The sequence below is a fragment of the Suricata suricatta genome, chromosome 3, assembly GCF_006229205.1.
Source record: "Suricata suricatta isolate VVHF042 chromosome 3, meerkat_22Aug2017_6uvM2_HiC, whole genome shotgun sequence".
NCBI classification, from domain to species: Eukaryota; Metazoa; Chordata; class Mammalia; order Carnivora; family Herpestidae; genus Suricata; species Suricata suricatta.
This window is the reverse complement of record NC_043702.1, coordinates 86,219,275-86,244,063: the sequence shown is the minus strand read 5'-3', so window position 1 is coordinate 86,244,063 and position 24,789 is coordinate 86,219,275. Positions and strand designations below refer to the sequence as shown.

Sequence of the window (24,789 nt, the reverse complement as noted above, 5' to 3'; positions counted from 1 at the left end):
CTAATTTCTGTATAAGTCTAATTACATGAAATAGAAGTTGGGATTTTGATTTTTTACTTTGCTTTTCTGTTTGGAGTGTCATTGTAACTACTGTATTGTAAATGATGGAAAATAATTGCATATGTTAAAAAAATAAATTGTGTTATATTCCAAAAAAAAAAAGAAAAAAAAATTCAAAATGGATTAAAAACCTAAATGTGAGACATGAAACCATACAAATCCTAGAGAAGAACACGGGTACTACCGTATATGGTATTGGTCATAGAAATTTCTTTCTAGATATGTGTCTTGAGGCCAGGGAAACAAAAGCAAAAATAAACTGATGGGATTTCATCAAAATAAAGAAGCTTCTGTACATGAAAAAAACAAACAACAAAACTACAAGGAAACCCACAGAATAGAAGAAGATATTTGCAAATGACATATTTGAGTAAGGGTTAGTATCCAAAATATACAAAGAGCTTATAAAACTCAACATTCAGGGATGCCTGGGTGGCTCAATTGGTTAGTTAAGCATCAGACTCTAGATTTTGGCTCAGGTCATGATCTCAGTTCAAGCCCTGCATCGGGCCCTAGGTTGACAATGCAGAGCCTGCTTGGGATTCGTCCTCTCTGCCCTTCTCCTGCTTGTTCTTACTCTCTCTCACAATAAATAAACAAACATTAAAAAAACACTCAACATCCAAAGAATGAGTAATCCAGTTTAAAAATAGGGAGAAGGCATTATTCCGAACAAGACATCAAGATGGCCAACAGACACATGAAAACATGCTCAACATCACTGATCATCAGGAAAATACAAATCAAAATTATAATGAGATCTTACCTCACACCTGTCAAAATGGGTAAAATCAATAACACAACATACAACAGGTATTGGTGAAGCTGTGGAGAAAGGGGAACCCTCTTGCCCTGTTGGTGGGAATATAAACTGGTGTAGCTATGCTGGAAAACAGTTTCTCAAAAAAAGTTGAAATTAGAACTACCCTACAATCCAGCAATTGCACTACTAGATATTTACCTGAAGATTCAAAATTACTAAATCAAAGAGATTCACGTACCCCAATGTTTATAGCGGTATTATCTACAGTAGGCAAATTATGAAAACAGTCTAAATGCCCATAGGCTGATGAATGGATAAAAACGTAGTATATACACATGGTGAAATATTACTCAGCCACAAAAAGAATGAAATCTTGCCATTTGCAAAGACATGGATAGAGTAGAGAGTATTATGCTAAGCAAAAGAAGTCAGTCAGAGAATGTCATATACCATATAAATTCACTCATATGTGGAATTTAAGAAACAAAAGAGCAAATGGGGAAAAAAAGAGAGAGAGAGGCAAATCAAGAAACAGCTGTTACCCACAGAGGAGAGATTGATGGTTACCAGAGGGGAGGTGGACGGGGGATGGTTGGAATAGGTGATGGGGATTAAGGAGGGCACTTGTGATGAGCACTATGTGTTGAATGGAAGTGTTGAATCACTATATTGTATATATGAATGTTAACTAATGGGAATTTAAATATTTTTTAAATCTCTACCTTGAAATATCAAAATAAAATAAAATTAAAATAAAGAAGAACAGATTTTGGAATCAAACATATAAGGCTTATAAAACTGGTTTTACTTAATCATTCTAAGCCAGCATTAGAATATCTTATGAGCACTGAGCCCTGACACATGGAGGGTACTCAACACATGATAATGATCATTACCATTGTTAATTTTGTGGCTAGAACTTCAATACTGAATTTAGAACAAATGCTATTGATTATGTTGAGTTATCAACATATTACATTTAATTAATTGATAATTTGTGTTAATGTATTCTTCATTAAGGTATCAGGAATTATATTTATAACATTAAGTATTCTCTTTATATTTTTCATAAGGAAAATTGCAAATTATTTGAATGTATAGTGACATTCACATATTTACCTAGTGTTGATGGTATGCAAGTTCCTCCATTTTGACAGTAGTTGCTACAGTGATTGACTTCACATCTGTCTCCTGAGTAACTGGGCCAACAGTGACACCTTAAGTCACCTTTCTCATTTAATAGGCATCTTCCTCCATTTTCACAAGTCAATTTGCATGAATCATCTGGTTATAAGAAGAAAAGTACAAATTAGCATGCTATTCAGTGGGTGGTGGAGTGAGAACAATTCCTATAAAAATTAAATATTAGGATTTACTTTTTAAAATAAAATTCCCCAAATAAATACCCCTAATATAAAAGTAGAAGAAACAAAATAGTATAAATACTATCTGAAAACAGAGAAATAGATATTAACCACTGTTGAATGATGAATAAAAATATTGAATGAACCGTTACTCTTTAGGTGTAAAGGATTATCAATCACTTCTTATATTTATTAAAACTTTAATAAAACAAACTGAAACTTCCTAAAAATAAAATATTTTGTAACCAATACATTTTCCTTATGATATAAACAAACATGGCCTATTTTTAGGACTGTTTGATATTAAGCCAAACTGAAATATGTAGGATAAATTTATAGTATATATACATTTGTATATATATATATAATTTATAGTCTAGAAAAACATTCAAATGAAAGTATATTTTTTAACGAGATTATACATCCTTATTAACTATGTATAAACAATTTAAAAATAAAAGTCACTTAGATCTGATGTGAGATGTTGATAAAACAGTGTCAGAAACATTTCCATAAGTAAAATTTCCATATGGTAAATGATTAGGCACCATCTGTCTACTTAATAGATTTTGGCTGAGGATAAGAAAGGATAGTCATTCTCTCGGGTTGCAAAAATGTTTTTAAAAATATGATGAGTCTGATTTATGATAAGAATTTGTTTGGAATAATTTTTCAGGTTATTTTTTTAGATGTGCTGACATGGCCTTGCTCCATTAGAAATAGTGCTTTACTTAGGGAAGGACATAATGCTCAATGCAATACAAATTATTGAGAATACTATAAGAAAAGTTTGGTTCTAGAATATGTCTTCTACTAAAGTCATGCCTTTTTTTATTTAAAGTGGAGTAAGGTCAAATCAAAACAGCCTGCATTCCTTATTCAAGATATATTGGCTCATACATAGTAGAAGCTTTAATATGTTACTGCAATAATCACAAGAGCACCTTAAAGAACCTCAGTGACCTCAAATTTAAAAAAAATGATTCAAATATCATATTCCCTGTCATACATATAGACTATTTATCAGCTGTACCAGACAATTCTGAGACCTGCCTCATGGTAAAGCAAATAGTTGAATATAAAGGTTGAATTCTCAAGAAAGATCTAGAATGGAAATACATGCTTTCTTAGTTTAAAATTCACCCAAACATTTCTAATTCATTCTGCATAAAAGATCCTAAATGGAGCTGTGAATGTAAACAGTGAAGATAAATATTTAAGGCATTATGATCACAGTTAAGATTACTACGTGGGGGAATTCATTTTCACCTGTAAATGTTCTATGTTAACTACATAGATATTCAAAATCTAGGGGTATCTGGTGACTCAGTCTGTAAAGCGTAAAGCGTCCAACTTTGGCTCAGGTCATGATCTCACAGTTCGTGTGTTCAAGCCCAATGTCTGGCTCTGTGCTGACAGCTCAGGGCCTGGAGCCTACTTTGGATTCTGTGTCTCCCTCTCTCTCTGCCCCTTCCTCACTTGGACTGTCTCTCTCTCAAAAACAAATAAACATTAAAAAAATTAAAAAACAAAACAAAAAAAACCAAAATCTCTACATGTTAAGATAAGTGCATTTCTACAACGTGCTTCATAGGCAAGAGGAATTTTAAAATATAACACTGCTTGATGAAATAGAAATGGAGTTTCAAAATCTAACTGTAATAGTTTTATAATGAAAAAGAAGGCTGCTTTTGTCAATAACTAAATCACCCCTAGAAGCCAAGCTCCAGCAATTATAATCAACTATAGGAAAGAGCAGGTGAATACTTTTCCAAGAATGAGTAGCATTTGAATTTCAAATTTCTTACATGAAGATTAAAAATATTCAGTGTTTCATCATTTAACAATAGCAGCTAGGAAAAGGCAAGTAATTATAAAGTGCAGAAAACTTGGCTACCAAATGTTAATGTCAGGAAAAAATTAATTGGCACTTATCTACACCAATCAATAATTCTGAAATCTCCTTATTTATATTCTTAACTGAGGTGGTTCAAGATGTCTGCTACCATGGCTCATATGCATAGAGGCCAATGTGAATATTTTTTTAACACTCTGATCATTTAAAATGTAAGATTTTCTTTTAATTTACAAAATCATGCCTTTCAATCAGATCTGAAATAGTAAAACTGAAATTTCTTAAAAAGTTTTAGATCTTAGATAAGCCCATATGTAGACAAACATGCTTTCTCAAACTATAAAATTTGGTATGTAATACAGTGGAAAACCTGTTACATTTTCTTACCTACTTCATGATAGATTTATCTTAGAGTGCTGTGTGTCTATTTTTTGCAAAGCATTGTGCTAGGCAGTTTATATATGTCATTTTCAGTATTTTCAGTGACTCTGGACTTGGACAATAGAGGTGACACAGAGGCACTGGGGTGCTCTGTGTGGTGGTTAAGAGTAGAGAATGCCTAGGTTCATCTTGGGATGACAATCAACTGAGCCTCTCCCTGCTTTAGTTCCTAATCTATAAAAACAGGGGCAATGATAATACTATCATTGGGGATTTGGGGAAATGAAATATCATTTATATACATATATATATGTATAACTTACATTATGTTTTTCTCATAAACCTTCAAAATATTTATTACTACTAGTAGTAGTAGTAATATTTATTGTTAATCTAATTTTACACAGGAGAAATGGAGACTAAGGGAAGATAGGGCCAAACTAATGAGTTAAGTGATCTTGGCCTAATGCAAACTTGACCTCAGATCTATCCCAGGGCAACTTCTTCCTGTGTATTTGTTGATCATTGAATAAATAATTTGGATTATTAGATAAATAATTTATACTAGGCAAAGAAGAGAAAAGGGGAGTTATGTAGAAGAGATATTAATGTCTAGTTATAAAGGAAAAACAGCAAAAACTTTAGGCAATTTGACCATAAAACAACACTGTTAACATCTGAGTCAATGTAAAAGTCATATTGATGGCATTAGTAGAATACTTCTGTCCAAAATCTTAATTTCTCTCTGAGGGGTCTCTAATATAGGTAGACACAGTACATGGTAGGGGGGCACCTGTGAGAGTGTGGTTAAGAGTGTATGTTGAACTAGTAAAAATGTGGCACTTCTTACAGGGAAAGACTGAGATTTAAAAAAAATCTATTTCTGAGAGTAAAGAGCAATATGTGGCCACACATAGTTTACATACATGACCATGTCAGAGCAGCTAATGTGCCTAATAACATTTGAAAATGTTCATTTAATTCTCTTACTCGACCTCACAGTTGAGATCACAGCTACTCTGGTTGGAAAGATAATCAATAAAAAGAAAGGATGCATTCTAGTGCCAGTGACAGCTTCCTCTTCAAGAGCTGGCACTAAAGTGCTCATCCAAAATACCAATCATGATTCACAATTAGCTCTCTGTTAAGAGATTTCTAACCTTGCCACCCACAACAGTGGTTCACACATGCTGCACCCTAACTAAAATAAATGACTTTCTATTTCCTTTACATGCCTTATTTTCATGCTTTTTCAGTTCCTCTGTCTTAAGATTCTGATCCCTCATTCTCACTTAATCTGAATCCCATCTGTCTTTACAGACCTTGTACTAAGGTCATATTCTACAGAAAACTGTAATCAGTTCTCTAACCGGATGATCATCTAAATTCTCATAATAGGTTTAACTCTGTCTCTTCTGTGCCATTTATCACAGTCGACACAAATATCTATCTATTCATCATTTCACCTTTGCAACTATTTCATCTTTGCATATCCGGAGCTTAAAGAATATATATTAAATGAAGGAGGTACGATAGTTTTAGACACTTCAGAGTCGTGGAAAGGCAAAAGTCTTCAGATTGCTATGAAGAGATCCTGTGTGTCTCAGTGGAAACTGTTGTGATCCTCAAGGATTTTAGAGCACTATATTTTTTTCCATGTCAGGAAATTTACTGAGTGTTGATTTTCTTTTCACTTAATAGCAATTTGGTTTTCCATTATGCTTAATGTCTTGATTGCGAGGAAACCTAATGTCAGTTTACCTGGATAGTTGAGAGACATCTCTTCTTTCTCTTTTCTCATCATACTATTTTGGTTTTTGATTTTATGTTATTTTTGAATGTTTGCTATTTATTACTTATAGGCATCTGAAACAATGTTTAACTTTTTAAAATGTTTGTTTTAATTTAATGTAGCTTCTAAAATATGAGCTCTAAGAGTGAAGACATCTTGTCAGTTTTGTTTCAAAATCAGTCCTTAGTTCCTAAATTAGTGTTATGTTTTACTCATAAGCCTTCAAAATATTTATTAGTATTATTAGTAGTATATATTGTGCATTAAATTTTACATGGAAGCAACTACAACTTTATTTCTTTTTTTTCCAGGAGATGGTGAGTTTTATCGTCTTGTCTGGATAGAGGTTTGATTTGCTCTTGAATGTTCCATGGTGGAGAGACTAGGAGAAAGCACAGGATGCTGAGCTCTATTCGGTGTAATCTTCTCCCTCGTTCTCATCTTCGCCATCATGGAGAGAGCAGCATACTTGCTTGCAGAACTGAACTTGGAAGCTGGATTTTCTTCAGGTTTCTTTGGCTCAGGTGCAGATCGGGAGTCCTGATCCTTTTTGCCATGTTTCCTATCTGACTCCTGCCAGTGGTCTTTGTTCCCTCCATATCCTGGACCACGGCTGGAGTTCCCACTTTGGCCTTTTGGGATACTCACTCCATCTACTTTGTTTTCATCTTTCCTTGCTGGTCCTTCCTCAGATGGCTGAGCCAAACTACTTTCCCCCCTCCACTTGTAGGGGACTGCCGCTCTGTGTCAGGGTTCTGCGACCTAGCAGGAGGTTGGAACTTCCCTTAACCCCAGCATTCTCCTTTGGTGGAGGGGCTGGCATTACCTTTAGAGGCTGTTCAGGGTTGGGAGGCTTAGAAGTTGGAGAGTGACAGTCTCCTCCTTATTGAGTGTTCCCTTTTCTAAAGACTTCTCACTCTCTCTCCTTCATGCATTTCTGCCAGATGTGGCTGAGGTTCCAGTCTGTGATGACTCACTTCCTGTCCTGGACCTTTCCCATTCCTGGGTTTCTTCACCCAGCCAGCTTGGGTGTCACTCCCGAGGCCTTAGCTCTAGCTTGGGATCATCCAGCTGGCGCTTCAGCTTCTCCTCCTCCTTCTGTGGCCGCTCCTCTACTTCTCACTCTCTAGCAGGTGTGTCAACGGCTTCGCCCCTCCAAAGACAGAGGCTGCTTGACTGGACTGCGAGGTGCCAGCAGAGGAATCATCTTTCTTAGGTGTACTCCGAGGCTCTAGATTCAGTTTGGGTCTTTGGGGGGACCTCTGTCATCATGCCTACAATCATCCCGAGAGTAATCTCTGGAGCTCCATGACCGATCATCTCGTGTGTCATGGCTGTCTTCCTAGCAGTCCCCACCTCCTCTGTAGTCATCATCCCTACCGTACCCGCTACCAAATGCTCTTCTGCCACTGCCTATCCTGGAATCCTAACCTCTATCATAGTCTCTGCTGCCTCGGTCATTATAGTGATCCCGGCCCCTGTATCGATCCATATCTCAGCGTGGGCCCTCACGACACCCATCCCGGTATGGGTCTGAATCCTAACGATCTCGATTACTTCTCTCCAAAGCTGTCGTCGCCTCTCCTAGGCTGGTAGACATCGAAGCTGTCCGTGGCAGGACGCGCCTCCAGTCTGTATCTGTTTTGTCAGAATCCCGATTTCTATCTCTGCCAAAAGAACGAGCATCCCTGTCTTTATCCTGTGCTTGATCAGCAACGTCCCCTCGAATTCTCCTGTTACCTAGAGACTCTTTGTTGAGGCTCCGGGCACTGAGCAAAGAATCCCGGTCCTCAGACTCAGCGTAACCAAACCCTTTCCACCTTTCTGGATTGCTGGGTTCACGTGGTAAACACACTGCACTGATATTTAATCCTCTAAAGAATTCCTTAATGGAATCTTCTGTCACATCGTAGGGCAGGTTCCCTAGAAAAGCAGTGTAGGGTGGCGATTTTGGAAGACGGCTCCAGTCGATGTTGGGTTCCCGAGCAGCCCGCGGAACAGTGGGCAGGACTGAACGGTCAATCAGAGGTACCCTATACACGTCGTCATCATTACTGTGCCAGGTGGTTGAAACATCTCCTTCCAGGTCGTCTGTTTCATCAGCCCAGCTGACCGGTTTAGGGACAGAAGTGCTTCCTCCCCCAGTCCCTCCATCCTCAGCCAGAAAGTCTGTTAGGGAGATAGTTTTCCCCTTCATATTCTTCTTTTTTCCTGGAGCCGCCATGTTGGGAGAAGGAGAGAGAACACACTACAACTTCATTTCTTATCCTCAGTTTGTAAATTAGTGTTTGGCACACAGAAATTGTTCACTATGAATTTGATGAATGAGTAAGGGTTTTTAAGGCTGGGTTTAAACTTATGACAAAATAATACTCACTGATAGAAGAGCTATATAAAACTATCTTGATTTGGCATTTGACTTCAAAGTTCTTAATCTAGTTTTAAATGTATAGTAAGTGCTCTGTGAATAAATGAGGAATAAATTGATAGGATGTCATCATCAGAGAGAGTAGTTTACACAGGCATTCAAGAACCAGTGATATTAAGGCAGATATACTGATGACTGAGTAACTAATTCTGTTCAGTTTCAATAGTCATGAAAATTCATCCTGCAAATAAATTCATTATTTACAGAATAATGAAGTTTACCTACCTAAGAGACTGTCATCACTGCAAGTACCATTAATCAAATATTTTCCTTCTGGACACACACAGGTGGCTCCAAAGGGATTCAGCAAACACAGGAAGTCACACACTAAGTCCAAGCATGGATTGGGTACTAATTAAAACAAAGGAAAATAAGGAAATGCATAACTATAAGTACCACAGGTTTCAAAAATGTAAAATTTAATGGTGAAAGGATGCAGTAGCAATGTTAAAAAAAGTCCTATCAAATTGCTATTGGGTATATGTCCTTTCAGTGTTACCATCCTTCTTTATAGGTAAAGAGGAAGTATTACCCAATGTCCATTATTAACAGGAAATTTACCCTGATTTACACTTCTCCCAAGGGAGAAGAAATTATTCAAATATACGGTTTGTCCCTCTTCCATCTGACTTAATTTTGGTCAAAGAGTTACTCTAGGATACCAAAATACAGTTTGGGTCAATGTAAAACAAGTGAAGCCAACTGAAGCCTTTGGGGACCTAATCTCCATTTTAGATAGCTTCAGAACTGCTGAACAGACAGAAACAACTTCCCCCTTGTATTTACAAAGACTTAAAACCCATATGTACTTGTTCAAAACACCAACAGAGTATATGACTTTTTTTTTCTGAAACACCACATTTAACATGATTTCCTTCACATCAGGTTGGAGTTTGTGTGCATGTAAATGTCTGCCACATCTATTTTTGTCTACATTTCTAACCAATTAGCATCTTCTGCAGTCGTAACTACTCCACAGCTCACCTTGGAGAATCTGTCATTAAATGACTATGAAAATGGCTTTCATTCTGTTAGAACCACTTCTCAAACATGTGTTATACTTAGGGCAGATTTTTATTTGTTTATGTAGTTTTTATGAAGGTGGTATTTTTGACTATGAGTAAGAATCAGTCAGAACTAGAGGATGATAGAGAGCATCCTCGTATTAATCCTGGGACTAAATATGTCAAACTGTTGGTAAAGAGCAACAAAACTTTGGACAGGATTTCAGTAAATTCTTAGGGAACTACATGCTGCTTTACTCTGTTTCCAGAACTGATTTAGATAATTACCTATTGTTGCCTTTCCAGATAATTGTACCAATGAGGTAAAATCTCTTTTTATTTGCCATAAAAATTATCAACAAATCCTACACATTTTCTTGAAGTGTAACTCATACATAGAGACAGATCATTAGCATTTCAGCCACTTTTTTTTTACTTTGTTCTTCAATATTTTTGATAGCTGTGTTTGAAACATACCTTTCAAGATAATTACATCAATCATTTACCTATTCTTTTCTAGGAGGGAAAGTAACAATAAAAAATCACAATCAGAGAAAATATAACCCTTGAAAGCAGTACCTCTAGGATGATTTTAAAGCTGGGATGTTGATATTATGATTGTTATTGGTTATCAGTAACAAGTGTCAAAATGGCGAATGATGAATTTAACTACTTGCATGGTTTATATATAGACTTATAGGTTTTATTAAGAATTTTAGAAAAGCAGGAGACTTTTTTTTTAAATAAACAATTCTAACTCCAAGGAAACAGAGTCCAATGCCAAATAAACTTCTGTGCAATTAATACCTTCTCTTTGGTAATTAAAAAAAAATTAGTGATTTCAAAATTAAAGTTACTTAATTGTGGGATTAAGACATTGAAAGAGTTAAAGTATTTTAAAGTACTGTCTTCTGAGAGTCATGTCAAAAAAAAAATCACCAACGTCAAAAACAATCTAAGATATACTTACGGTCTAGTTGTTTATAGCGATGAGATATCAAAACACCTTTCGTTTTATCAACATTTAAAGCTAGGTGCTCTACTGAACCATGGCCAAATTTTTGTACTCGAAACACACCATTTTTAGGTCCTGCTCCATATATATAATCTTCAAAAACATCAATTCTATGTGGATGTAACAAGCCTAGAATTTTTAAAAGATGGAGTTACAAAAGTTGGAATGTAAATAAGTGTGTGGACTTAACACCAAGTTTATTTAAGATCATGTAGAAAATCTTATTACTATGGTTTAAAAAAAAACTTTTCAGAATGACAGTGTTTTTAATATTAGCTGCAGAGTTGTCAGAATTAATTTCCTTCCAGTAGGAATATGTGAAATACTAAACATATCACTCACAACATAAAAAAATATTTCTATCATCACTTTTACCATCTGCAGCCTCACACAGCATTTGCTGGGGGCTTACTAGATGCAGAGTCATCTCTGCTGTGCAGTTTGCAGACAAAAGAAAGCTACAAGGCAGCCTTATCTATTGAACACAAAGAGGAAGCCCACAAAATTCTTAATTTGTGTTCTAGATCAACTTAATGATCAAATTAGATTGAATGACAAAATGAAAAGAGAAAGGCTTTACTATCATCTGTTTTCAAAATGGGATCAAGAAAACAACCTGGCAAATGGTAATGATGCGTATGACAAGTGTGGCTAACAATAAGAGAGGCCACCGTTTTTCCCAATTTAAGAAATGACTGTTACTTTAAGAGGTTTTATGAAAAGAATAATTAATCTAACTTTTGATACTGAAATTTATAACAAGCAAAATGACAACATTTATATTTAAGTTATCTAGAGGCTAAAAAATCATAAAATGCTTTTTTAAAATTTATATGTTTCTTCAATGTAGTTAAGCTGAAAAGGTCAACTTTCTTGTAATCAGTTGTAATATGGAGTTTTTTGGTCATCTAGGACCATCATAGAAAAAAACACACATTAGGCAAGGGCACAATGAAAGTTCAATTTAATTATTTTTCTTTCAACTTCTCTGCTTTTGTTAAAAAAAAACAAGAAGCAAAGCTATATTTAGTATATGTAATATATACATAAAAAACTTCAAGTCCATATTATAAATAATTTGTGGTAAATAAGAGAAGAGGTTGTGGTAGGGAAGGGCAAAAAAATTCACCAGAAAGAACTAAGGTTGCCAGGCAAGGAAAGTGAGAGAAAAAAAAAAAAAAAGAATTAAATAAAGGAAGTAGGCACAGAGGTGGGAATAAGAAAGGGAACCATAAAATAACACAAGCAGATTCTGCAGTCACTGGAGATAGAGTTAAGTAATTTTTACACTCAGCTTTTCACTTGAATGCAGTAATTTTTATGATGAGGTTTTATCATATAAGTAATTCATTTTTTAAGATATTTTAATTCCTCTTTTAGAGAGAGAGAGAGAGAGAGAGAGAGGGTGCAAGTGAGCTGAGCGAGGGGCAGAGAGAGAGACTCCCATAGGAGAAGGGGGAGAGAAAGAAGAGGGAGAGGGAGAGGGAGAGTGAGAGGGAGAGGAAGAGGGGGAGAGGGAGAGAGAGGGAGGGAGGGAGAGGGAGAGGGAGAGAGAGAGAGAGCGAGAGAGAGAGAGAGAGAGAGATGGAGCTCACCACCTCGAACTCAATCTCACCCAAAGTGGGGCAGAGCTCACCCAATATGGGACTTGAACTCAAGAACCACGAGATCATAACCTGAGACGAAGTCAGATGCTTAATGATTAAGCCACTCAGGCACCCTACAGTAATTCATTTCTGCTTGCTATCACTGCAATCTGAAATAAAAATTTGTGTTCAGAGGCACTAATCTTGATTAATTGAAGTGTTCTGCTCAGAATGTAACAGAAGGAACAGAATGAAAATTTTCTGAATCTGAGCAGCAATGGACCATGTATGCCATAGGCTAAGTTCTTCTGGCCTGGCCTCTTTGTTCTTCTACTGGGAATGAAAATTATAATCTAGAGTAAAAGCAACAACTTGTAAGGAAAAAGAATTTGAGGAAATTCAGAATATAAAGCTTTCATATGTATATTAACATACCATTACTTAACATTCTCAATAATAATTAAAAGGCAAAACAAAAGCACTTCACAAACCTTGTTTGCTGCTGACAGAGACTACTGAATCAGAGCCATCATACAGAACACTGCCAATAACAGAAAGCTCAAGGTCAGCCCAGTATATTCGTTCACTAAAATGATCCACAGCCAGACCTACAAAATCAATACATAAGGATAAATAACAAAAATAAATGAGATTATTTAAATTTATGTTTCTGCTTCTTACTATACAATTATGATTGATATTTTTTCAAGTTTCAAAGAAATTAACCAGTCTACATCATGGTACTGTAGAAATTAGAAAAAAATGAAATAACTAATCTTTATCTGAAATAAATGTGTGTAGCTTACCTAGAATTTAATAAGCTGTAGTAAAAATTTTCCTTCACATTTGAAAACCAGCCTAAATATCTTTCCTTTCCACACTTACTGGTTTCCTAATTAGGGCTATTTAAAAATAAAAAAACAACTTTTCCCTGAAATTTTAGTTTTTATCTTTATAGTATATACAGAGTTATTTAATCCTTTAAATCACTTATCCAACCTTTATTTAAAATAACTCAGTGTGTGGGGCTCCTGGGTTGCTCAGTTGGTTAACTGTCTGAATTTGGCTCACGTCATGGTTCGTGAGTTCGAGCCCCATCTTGGCCTCTGTGCTGACAGCGCAGAGCCTGGAATCTGCTTCAGATTCTGTTTCTCTCTGCCTCTGCCTTACTCACACTCTATCTCTGTCTCTCGCTCTCAAAAATGAACATTAAATTTTTTTAAATTTAAAATAATTCAGTGTAATTATTTATATTTTGAATACCTTTATGAAGGTATGTTTCTCAGAATATTCATGGGATTAATCACAAGACATTTTCAGCCATTTGGAGTTAACCTATGGTGTGGTGAGACACTTGTGTGCATGGCAAAGTTTAAACTAACTAAAGATTGATGTTTACAGTAGAAAGAATAAATGGCAAATTCTTTAATTAAGGTCCTAGTTTTACTTATATTTTTCACCCTAATCATTTATTTTCTTTGGAACTACTTGTGTTTATATTTATCATCAGTATCTGCTAGTGAATAACAGCAATTGAGTAAAATAAGATGTGGTAAAAAAAAAAATAGTGTTTTTCTATTTACTCGTTTTTTTTTTAATTTCAAATGTGATGGAGTCCAGATAGTATCTTCTTGCAAAAATATCGACAGAAAGCATATCTTAAGTAAACTTCCTTCAATATAGAAAAGATCTATACCACATAAATTCTATGTCTTCAATGGTATAGATATTTAATTTTTGTGACTAGCTAGTCTGTATATATGATTATATAATAAAAACTATACAATGAAACTAAAATAGCTGTGGCAGCTAAAAGTTAAATAACTTTCTCAATCAGAACATTGAATAATTAACTGAGATACACCTCAATGGCAATGCAACTGAATGAAAGGTATTGTTGAATTTGTGTTAATTGGATTCCTTTGTAGATAGTCCAAGATTTAATAATCAGAATGAAAAATAAACTCACAGTGACGATAACACAAGAATAATTTTTAGTTAAGTTGTAGATCTAGCCCAAATGTAATCAAACCAAATACAAATATTTTTTCTCAAGTATAGTATTAAAGATGTACTATGCCCAATCAGTTTCTGAGAAATGACTTAGCAATTAAAACAAGTGGTTTATGTGTTCCTAGTTTCTGATCAATGATTAATTTGCTATTTGGAGTCATGTTGGAAGTTATGCTTTTGCTTCTCCATGTATAATTATGGTGACATGAACCACAAAATGACCCAGTTTCCTTCTGCCACCATTATATTTCAAAACAGTTGTCTAAGAAGGGTTGAAAACACTGTTTTCTTTCTCTTTCACCAATGTAATATAACAGAAGTAGATTTTAAAAAGCTGTCCCCCAAATTGGTCTTCACTTTTGGATATTAAATTTGTAAACTGTAGGAAAGAAGACAACAGTCTAATTTCAATATCATTGCTTCGATTCAGCAGCAGTAAAAAAGTTCTCAAAAGTATCATATACTGCATTGTTAGCCTAGGCTTGTCTAAGATATACTCATCTTTATCATCTATGCTCACATATCGTGCTATTGGATGGAATTACATCTAGATAAAAATTATATAACAAAGCTTTCAGATGAGTGGGATTTATATCCCAAAAAATCCACAAATCGATGATTTTGATTTTTCCTTAAGCCCTTTAATAAAAGAAGTAGTCTTTTAAATTAAAAAGTTAATAAAGGAATCAACTAACTTTTCTTGCTACAGAGATGAGAGTGAAGTTTATATGAAAGAACACGCTCATTTCTATCTTTAAAATATCACATCTCCTTTTTGTCTTTAATAAAGTACCAATAATAAAATGGAAAAAAAATCAATTCCCAAGAAATTCATCTTTATCTGAACTGGGAATAATGGATATTTGCAACCAAGTCTGTGTAAGTATAGAAATTTTAAAATAAAATGTCATTTATGTTCTATTCAGGTATTATGGAATCACAATTTGGAAGGTTTTTAAAAGATAAAGATAAAGGCTCACTAAGTTTTAGGAATGTATGGTAATGGCTCTATTCATGTAGTAATTTGCTTAACTTCTCCCATGATATCAAGACTATTATTACATTTTAGGGATTTTTGAATCTCACTTTTGTTGAACTCTGAAAATTTCCAAGATCTTCCCCCTAGTTCCTCTATTTCCACTATGGTCTTCAAAAAAAAGAGAAGAAAAAGGAAATGATAAAAGCAAAATCTTATAAGAAATAGCCATATTTGTGATATTTGAGAAGACTTGAAGAGAGTAATCAATTAAAATCACTGTGTTTTCAGAAATAGAGAAAAAAATTATACACATTGTGTGTTAATACAAAGTCAAGGTTCGTAAGTTAGTATTAACCAGCAAGTATGAACTACCATATTCTTGCTTTAAGAGATGATAAAAAGGGTCCAAACACGGAAAATATTTACCACTGTGTCAAACTTATTTTTTTAATTGTTAAAACTGTTTTTTGAAATAGGTTGCCAACTTCCAGTCTTACCTTCCAAACTAAAGTTATACACACACACACACACACACACACACACACACACACCCTTATATGAGTGTTAATTAAATAAATGCATCAAGAAATTTTGAAATAGTCCTAAGTTTTATCCATTTTCTTTAATTAGATACCTTTTGTTGTATAGGAAAAAATAATTTACAGATTGAATGAATAATTACAACTGGTTCAGGGCCAGTGTGTAATTCTTTAATCTCTCAGAAACTGTCATGATTTGAGGGGAGCTAAAGACCACATACATAAGCTTCTGGTATAGATTAATATGTATTTAAACCAAACACATGTAAGCTTACATGTTCTCTTACTGGAGGGAGAGCTGGAAAGTGACCCCGACACTCATTTATTAACCCAGTATATATTCATAAGACATCTCCCTTGTACACATTGTCAGGTATTAGTTATGTAGCAAGGAACAAAACAGATCATGTTCCTACTCTTATGGAATATGAAACTCACCTACCACACAACTGACTGAATCAGAAGACAGATTATGCTTCTTGTTGTTAATACAATGCCTTATAAAATAAACAAGTGTGTCATTTGTTAAAAGATGCCATAAAACCATATCATGGGTTAGAATGTTAAAAACTATAGGCATTCATCCTTTCATTCATTCAATACATGATTATTCTTAAGCACACACCAACTATAGACACTATAATATTCTTCAATGTACATAAGAATACCAGTAATGGTTTTTATTTAAGTTTTTTATGGTCTTCATTAACAAAAGAAAGGAAAAAGACCATATGATCCTGTTGATAGATGCAGAAAAAGCATTTGACAAAATACAACATACTCTCAATAAAAACTCTCGAGAAAGTCGGGATAGAAGGAACTTACTTAAACATTATAAAAGCCACTTATGAAAAGCCACAACCAATGTTATCCTCCATGGGGAAAAACTGGGAGCTTTCCCCCTGACATCAGGGACACAACAGGGATGTTCACTCTCACCACTGTTGATTAACATAGTGCTGGAAGTCCTAGCATCAGCAATCAGACAACAAAAGAAAATAAAAGGCATCAGAATCAACAAAGAAGGGGGCGCCTGAGTGGCTCAGTCGGTTAAGTGTCTGGCTTCGGTCAGGTCAGGTCATGATCTCACAGTTTGTGGGTTCGAGCCCCGCGTCGGGCTCTGTTCTGACAGCTAGCTCAGAGCCTGGAGCCTGTCTTCTGATTCTGTATCTCCCTCTCTCTCTGACCTTCTACTGCTCTTTCTTCTCTCAAAAATAAATTAAAAAACATTTAAAAAAAACTTAAAAAAAAAAGAATCAGCAAAGAAGAAGTCAAACTTTCACTTTTCGCAGGTGACATGATACTCTACATGGAAAACCCAATCGACTCCACCAGAAGCCTTCTAGAACTGATCTATGAATTCAGTAAAGTTGCAGGCTACAAAATCAATGTACATAAATCGGTTGTATTTGTATATACCAAAAATGAAGCAACAGAAAGAGAAATCAAGAAATGGATCACATTCACAATTGCACAAAAATCATAAAATACCTAGGAATAAACCTAACCAAGGATGTAAAAGACCTATATATTGAAAACTATACAAGACTTATGAAGGAAATTGAAGAAGACAGAAATGGAAAACCATTCCTTGCTCATGGATCGGAAGAATAAACATTGTTAAAATGTCATTATTATCCAAAGCAATTTACACATTCAATGCAATTCCCATCAAAGTTGCACCAGCATTCTTCTCAAAGCTAGAACAAACTATCTTAAAATTCATATGGAACCATAAAAAAACCCAAATAGCCAAAGTAATATTGAAGAAGAAAACCAAAATGGGAGCTTTGTAGCCTCTACTACAAAGCTGTCATTATCAAGACAGTATGGTATTGGCACAAAAACAGACACAAGGACCAATGGAATAGAATAGAGAGCCCAGAACAGAACCCAGAAGTGTATGGCCAATTAATCTTTGACAAAACAGGAAAGAGTATCCAATGGAAAAAAGACAGTCTCTTCAACAGGTGGTGTTGGGAGAGCTGGACAGCAACATGTAGAAAAATGAAACTAGACCACTTTTTTATTCCATTCACAAAAATAAACTCAAAATGGATAAAGGACTTGAATGTGAGACAGGAAACCATCAAAACCCTAGAGGAGAAAGCAGGAAGCAGCCTCTTTGACCTCAATCTCAGCAATTTCCCCCTCAACACATCCCCAAAGACAAGGGAATCAAGAACAAAAATGAACTGTTGGGACCTCATCAAGATAAAAAGCTTCTGCACTACAAAGGAAACAATCCAGAAAACTAATAGGCAACCAACAGAATGGGAAAAGATAGTGGCAAATGGCATATCAGATAAAGGACTAGTATCCAAAATCTACAAGGAACTCACTAAAGTCCATATCCAAAAAACAAATAATCCAGTGAAATGGGCAGAAGACCTGAACAGACACTTCTCCAAAGAGGACATCCAGATGGCCAACAGGCACATGAAATGATGCTCAGCGTCACTCATCATCAGGGAAACACAAGTCAAAACCACAGTGAGATACCTCCTCACCCCGGTCAGAGTGGCTAAAATGAAAAAAATCAGGAGACTATAGATGCTGGTGAGGATGTGGAGAATTGGGCACCCTCAAACACAGTTGGTGGGAATATAAACTGGTGCAGCCTCCCTGGAAAACAGTATGGAGGCTCCTTAAAAAATGATCAGTGGAACTCCTCTATGACCCAGCAATAGCACTGCTGGGGATCTATCCAAGGGATACAGAAGTGCTGATGCATAGGGGCACATGTACCCCAATGTTCAAGCGGCACTTTCAACAATAGCCAAATCATGAAAAGAGCTTAAATGTCCATCACCTGATGAATGGATCAAGAAGATGTGGTATATATATATACATACAATGGAGTACTACATGGCAATGAGAAAGAATGAAAAATGGCCATTTGTAGCAAAATGGGTGGACCTGGAGGGAGTCCTGCTAAGTGAAATAGTCAGGCAGAGAAGGAAAGATACCATAGGTTTTCACTCATAGGTCTAGCAGGAGAAACCTAATAGGGGACCATGGGAAGGGGGAAAAGGGGGGAAAGAGGAGAGGCAGTGAGGCAAATCATAAGAGACTTTTGAATGTTGAGAACAAACTGAGGGCTAAGAGGGAAGGGGAGTGATGGTCATGGAGGGGGTACTTGTGGGGAGGATCACTGGGAGTTACATGGAAACCAACTTGGTAATAAACTATTTTAACTAAAAACAGCTGTTTATGGTCTGATTGGGTATACAGAATATACATTAAATAGTTCATGTTCTACTATAAAAGCACTATACATTAAACTGGTAGATGAAGAAGTATCAACTATGGAGATAATGAGTGCTATGAAAGCCCTGAGCATTGAGGTATTCCCATCATGACTTTCGAAAGTATGTAATGGCAGTGCTGGGAGTGAGTAAATATAGATCTAGCTAAGTGGAGGGCTAAGTATTCAATTAGATAGTACTATTCTAACCCTGGAATACATAGGCATTCCCTAAGGGGACACAGGCAAGCTCACATCTATTCTACTGCTGTTCATTCCTGCAGATATCCTTTGTACCCTATTAAAGTACAGATATAACCAAATGTACTGCATCTCAGTGCACGTATTTATTCATGGATTCATAAAGGAAGGGTAGCATTTCCAGCAAACTTAAAATGTAAAGAACAACCTATTGCACTTGGAGGGAAACAGAGGTATAATTATAGTTACTGATTTCAGTATAATAACTTGGAGTTGGAGCTAATATTTATAAACATATATCAAAAAAAGAGAAAAAATAGGTACAAACAAGTCTTAAGATCTTTCTGGAAAGATCTTAAGTAATAACTTACTTCCATAGAGGAATATCTCATAAAGTACACATGTCTCTCCTCATATCAGGTGTATATATACATATAGATACAGAACAGTGACTAATCAACTTTTCATTACCACTTTATAATAATATGCTGTTTATGAAATCTAAATTATCTCTTATTTCCTAAAGATCTCATGAGATTTGTTTTTGACTCAGTTTTATATCAATAACATTTAGCACGATACTACTCAAGAGTTATTAATCCCTGTAAAGATAACATTTGAAATGTCTCTGCTTCATGGAATAAAATACTGCCTAGGAATACAAAATTAGCTTTTCCAATATTAAGAAAGCCACTTATTAAGCAGGTAGGCATGAAGTAAAGTAATAGGTTTTTATAGGTGGCTTGCAGATTTTTAAAAATATGACAGAGTTCAAATTGATATACCATGTGAAAATGAATCAAATTAACAAAATATACTAAGTGACATTTTTAAATGAATAAAAATAATTATCAGTGTTAGGAAGTTATGATGGACATTATGTAGAATATATATATAAGGCATTAACAATTATTTGTTTTAAGTATATTTATTTATTTTGAGAGAGGGGCAGAGAGAGAGAGACAGAAAGAGAGAGGGAGGGAGGGAAGATGAAAGGGAGAGAGAGAGAGAGACAGAGAGAGAGAAAGAGAACCCCAAGCTCACTCATAAATTGTGAGATCATGACCTGAGCTGAAATCAAGAGCTATATGCTTAACTGACTGAGCCACCCAGGCAGCCCTAGCATATGATTGCTTTTTATAATTATTCTTAGCCTCTTAGATATTCAGGGAATTATATTAATCAATTTATATTGATTTTAACATCTGATTTAAATTGTTATAAATTCTCTATAAGGTAGATATTATCATACATATTTATTTTACAAATGAGAAATTTGATGCTCAAAAGTTTTTGCAGACTGCTCAGTTTTAACTCAAGCCTATAAAAATGGAGGACTTAGACTCTTCCTGTTGCTTCATATTCTGTTTGTGTTGAGTCACCATAGTGTGCCCAAAAAGGTGTACTGTCTTTCCTTTGAAACTCTTCCTTCAGCTATTGTGACACTGAATTCAGTTGCTTTGCTCCAACTGCTCAAACAGTTTTTCAGGTTCTGATTGTGACTCTTTTAAATATAAGCATCTCACAAAATTCTACCCTAAGAAGGTTCTTTATTTTCCCCTCTTTGTCCATCTTAACAATGCCAGCAACTTTAAATATCACCTTTCTTTGCTAATTCCCCAAGCTTTAAGTTTAAACTCCAAGCTCTAAGCTCTAGAACTAAAATTTTCAGTTATCTCCAAGTGACTGACTCACCTGTGGTCAGAACCACACCTGCAAATTTATCTGTGACTGACAGCAACACAGTCTGCTCAAGTGCCACCTTCTCAAAGTTCTACTCTAAAGACCTACTAAGGTCGCACTGCAAACTTCCCTCCACCATTTCTGAACCTTCTTGCCTATTTTCACTCTTTTTTTAATAGCACTAAATACCTCATAAATTTATAATTTTCTTTTTAAAGTATAGTTTTGCCTTATAATCACCAGAAGAATAGGGATCTGTGTGTTCACTCCTATATTCCAAATGCCTAAAATTATCCCTGACACACAGTTGGCACATACACAAAATATTAGCTGAATGAGTGAATAATGGCTTCCAGGAGTTCTCCTGTTTGGTGGGGCAGAAGTTTTCAAAGCAGACTTACTGAGAATAAAATTCACACATCCTCGGTCACATGGAGTAGAAAGCCTAACTCTAACTTCTTTCATGACATGTCTCTGGATGTCTGATCAGATCTGGCTATCTACTTAACATGAAGCAATCGTATTGATATGTCATGGTCTCCAAGATTCTACTTATTAGGCTGACCCCTACCCATCTCTTAGTCCTTGCTTCATGCTATTTTCCAATGTGTTTACTATACTCTTTCGCTTTCCTACCTCCGGGCTTCCTGTCCTATTCTTTACTTTGTGTCGCAACATCATTCCCATTTTTTTTTCTACCCCTTCACACAGTTTAGCAGTTAATTTTAAAAATCAACACCTTTAAAAGCCTTTCTTCTTTACTATAATAAAAGTGACACCTGCTGCATGCTGCACCTCCCCATCAGAGCCACTTACACATTAGTGCACACACACACACACACACGTACAGTTTGTCTTTTGTTTTTACTGTCCCCTATATTAGAATTTAATCTCTGAGTGTAAGGACCCATATATCTGATTACCTATAGCATCTGGCCTATAGTGAGCACCTGTTTTTTTTTTTTTTAAATCTTTATTTATTTTTGAGAGAGAGAGCGAAAGTGCATGCATACACACACACACACATACACACACACACACACACACACACGAGGGGGAAGGGCAGAGAAAAGGAAACCAAGAATTTCAAGCAGATTTCATGCTGTCTGAGCAGAGCCTGGTGGCGGGGCTCAATCCCACGAACTGTGAGATCATGACCTGAGCCAACTGAGCCACCTAGGCACTCTGATCATCCAATATTTTTTAAGGAGGGATGGATGAAGAAAGGAAATAAGAAAATGGTTTTAATTTATAGACTTTTAACTTCTCTTTGAGATATTTATTTTTTTTACAGTGAGAAAACAAAATTTATTTCTCTTCTGTTTATAGCATATATGTGAATGAAAAAATTTTAATGCGATAAATAATGAATTCCTGAAAAGCAACAATAATGGATCTCAACAGAAAGATTGACAGGGTACATGGTGTTTATAACGGTTGAAAGAAAATTTTAATAGATGTCAGATTACATGTATTCCTTGGATGAAACTCACAGATTATTGTCACCCAAAGGATTCAGCAATAAGTGAAGATACACATTGGATATTTCTTATCTCTTCCACTATTCTCATATGCATTTCATAAATTCTATGCTAATTCTAGTTGCCTTCCATATGCATTCTCACTTTTTCACCTGTACCTATTCTAGTTGTGCTATTCTTTGCTCTCACTAGGACTAGTCAATGGATTTTTAGCTGGTCTTTATTCATTCCATTGGCACAATGATACCAAAACAATACACCTGGAAACCTACCTTATATCACTCCTTAAGTCAAAATTGTATAGTTGGCCAGTTGGTATTTAATACAGTTGGTATTTAAAGTTCTCTGTTCTCAGCTCATGTTACATTACCTATCCTGTCCCCTTCTAGGTGCATCATGACTTCAAGTATCAGAACATACCAAGTGCTTTACATTGCAGCCCCTGGTTCAGAGTGCTATCATTTAATAAATACAGCAATATCATAAGTTAGTTATTATTACCCCTTGGTTTACTAATGATAAAAATCAAACTTTGTAGATAGTAAGTTCCTTCATGAGATCTCACAGGTAGTACATAATCCCCTGGGATCAAACCCGGCTATATTTTACTTAAAAGAACACCTTTATAAAAACTATACCATGATGAGTTAGCTATTTGTCCACCAATCAAATGTCTACCTATCCTTTAAGTTCTTGTTTAAATGACACCTTTCACACAGCTTTCCAATATTAGAGATAGTATTTCTTACTGTTGCACTCCCATGATATCATAAGGCATGTAACAATTCTCTCATTGTGCCAAAACGTCAAACTTCAAAACGTCAGTGCATGCCTCATTTTTTTCCCCTTGAATATAAACTCCATGAGAAAAGGAACTATGCCATATTCATCATTAAAATATCCATAGTGCTGGGAAGGGTGGTCACCACATGGAAAATGTTCACTACAGAGCACATGACCCACTGTAGGGGATGCTGTGGTTGCCCGCCACAATTTCCTTTGCTAGGTAGGGATACCTATCCACTGCCTTTTAGCTGCTAAGGAATCATACTTGCCCTCCTTCCCCAGAGAATTGTGCTCAACTGTCGGCAGCAGCCTGGATTGGGAAGTTTGAGCCCAAAGGCCAACGAATGACTGATGGATCACATAAAACCTGACCCCTTCCCTGTCATGGGATTTATGCTCCAAAGCACATCCCCGTGGCTGAAGCCAAAATGAGAGCTTACCCGAGACATAGTCTTTTTCTCTTTCCATCTTTTACAGGTGTCTCCTGAATAACACTCCCCTCATAAATGACCTTTAGAAGAATCCCTGTCTCAGGCTCCTTCCTAAGAACTCTCTGATAGGCAATTCTATAAACTGCTGCCAGAATCACTCTTTAAAATGAAAATCATATCTCACACACCATGATTATGTAAGTTGTTAACATCACAGAACTTCCTCAAATAATTAATTTTGTAACTTTCCTATATGTCCAAAATTAATTAGAAATAGAAAGCAGAGAAGACAGTTAAAGTTCTTTAAGAAATGAAAATAGTGTATAAGCATATGATGCTTCCTGCCTCTCCAGTGGCCTTTGATGTCTCCCCTTAAAGCTGGAATAAAAGCCAGTCCTGAACTGTGTGTTCCAGGCCTTATGTGACCTACACCTGGCCACCTGGGCACTGCTACTTGTACCCCATTTCTGAGTTGCTCATGTGTGTCTAGGCATACTAACCTTCTTGGGTTTTTTGACAAATGCTAAGCTTATTCCTAACTCATAACTTGTTTTGGGTTCTGTTTGGAAACCTCTTTGCTTACACATTCCCATTAGCTTGCTACCTCTATTGAGTTCTCTTCTCAAATAGCACCTTTCTCGACATGATGTCTCTCATAATCCTAATCAAAATAGTATACACCCATAAGTGCTCATTTTTTCTATATAGCACTTATTAGTAACTGACATGGCATATGTTATATATTCTATCCTCTGGAGGAAGGTAAGTTTCACGAGAGTTGCTATTTTTCTTCACACGAGTAAGAACTTGTCTTCAGCATCTGGTACTATTTCTCCCACCAGATGGGTGTTCAATTAGTACTTGTTAAATCAGTGAATGGAGACACACTTATGTAAATAAACTAAATCCCAAAGATTGCTCTTTCCCATAGAGAGTAAAAACAATCTAGTTGAAGGAAAAATCACACAGCACATTAAAAGTTAATAAGAATATAAGGGCCAAATATAAATAAAATTTCAACTACATAAGATACTACAATGCATAATGATTAAATAATATATGCCATAGAAAATGTATTCTCTCCTTTGGGATGTAGTAGGCAGGAAGTGTTGTGTGTGGGGATGAAATCCTTGAGGTTCCTTGCAGCTCTGAAAGTGTTTTATTGAAGAAGTGTTCAAGTT

At 35.7% G+C, this 24,789-nt stretch overlaps 1 protein-coding gene and 1 pseudogene across 1 annotated transcript in view; both read right to left on the bottom strand.

Moving 5' to 3' along the window:
• LRP1B (LDL receptor related protein 1B) overlaps window positions 1-24,789 on the bottom strand; it is a 1,807,041-nt gene that overhangs the window by 83,097 nt on the left and 1,699,155 nt on the right. Inside the window, exons 75-78 of the mRNA XM_029933319.1 lie at window positions 12,740-12,856; window positions 10,618-10,791; window positions 8,869-8,994; window positions 1,943-2,107 (exon numbers count right to left, since the gene is read on the bottom strand). Coding sequence (XP_029789179.1) covers window positions 1,943-2,107; window positions 8,869-8,994; window positions 10,618-10,791; window positions 12,740-12,856 — 582 coding nt within the window. The remainder of the gene's footprint in view (window positions 1-1,942; window positions 2,108-8,868; window positions 8,995-10,617; window positions 10,792-12,739; window positions 12,857-24,789) is intronic.
• Window positions 6,625-8,439, bottom strand: LOC115287851 (annotated as a pseudogene).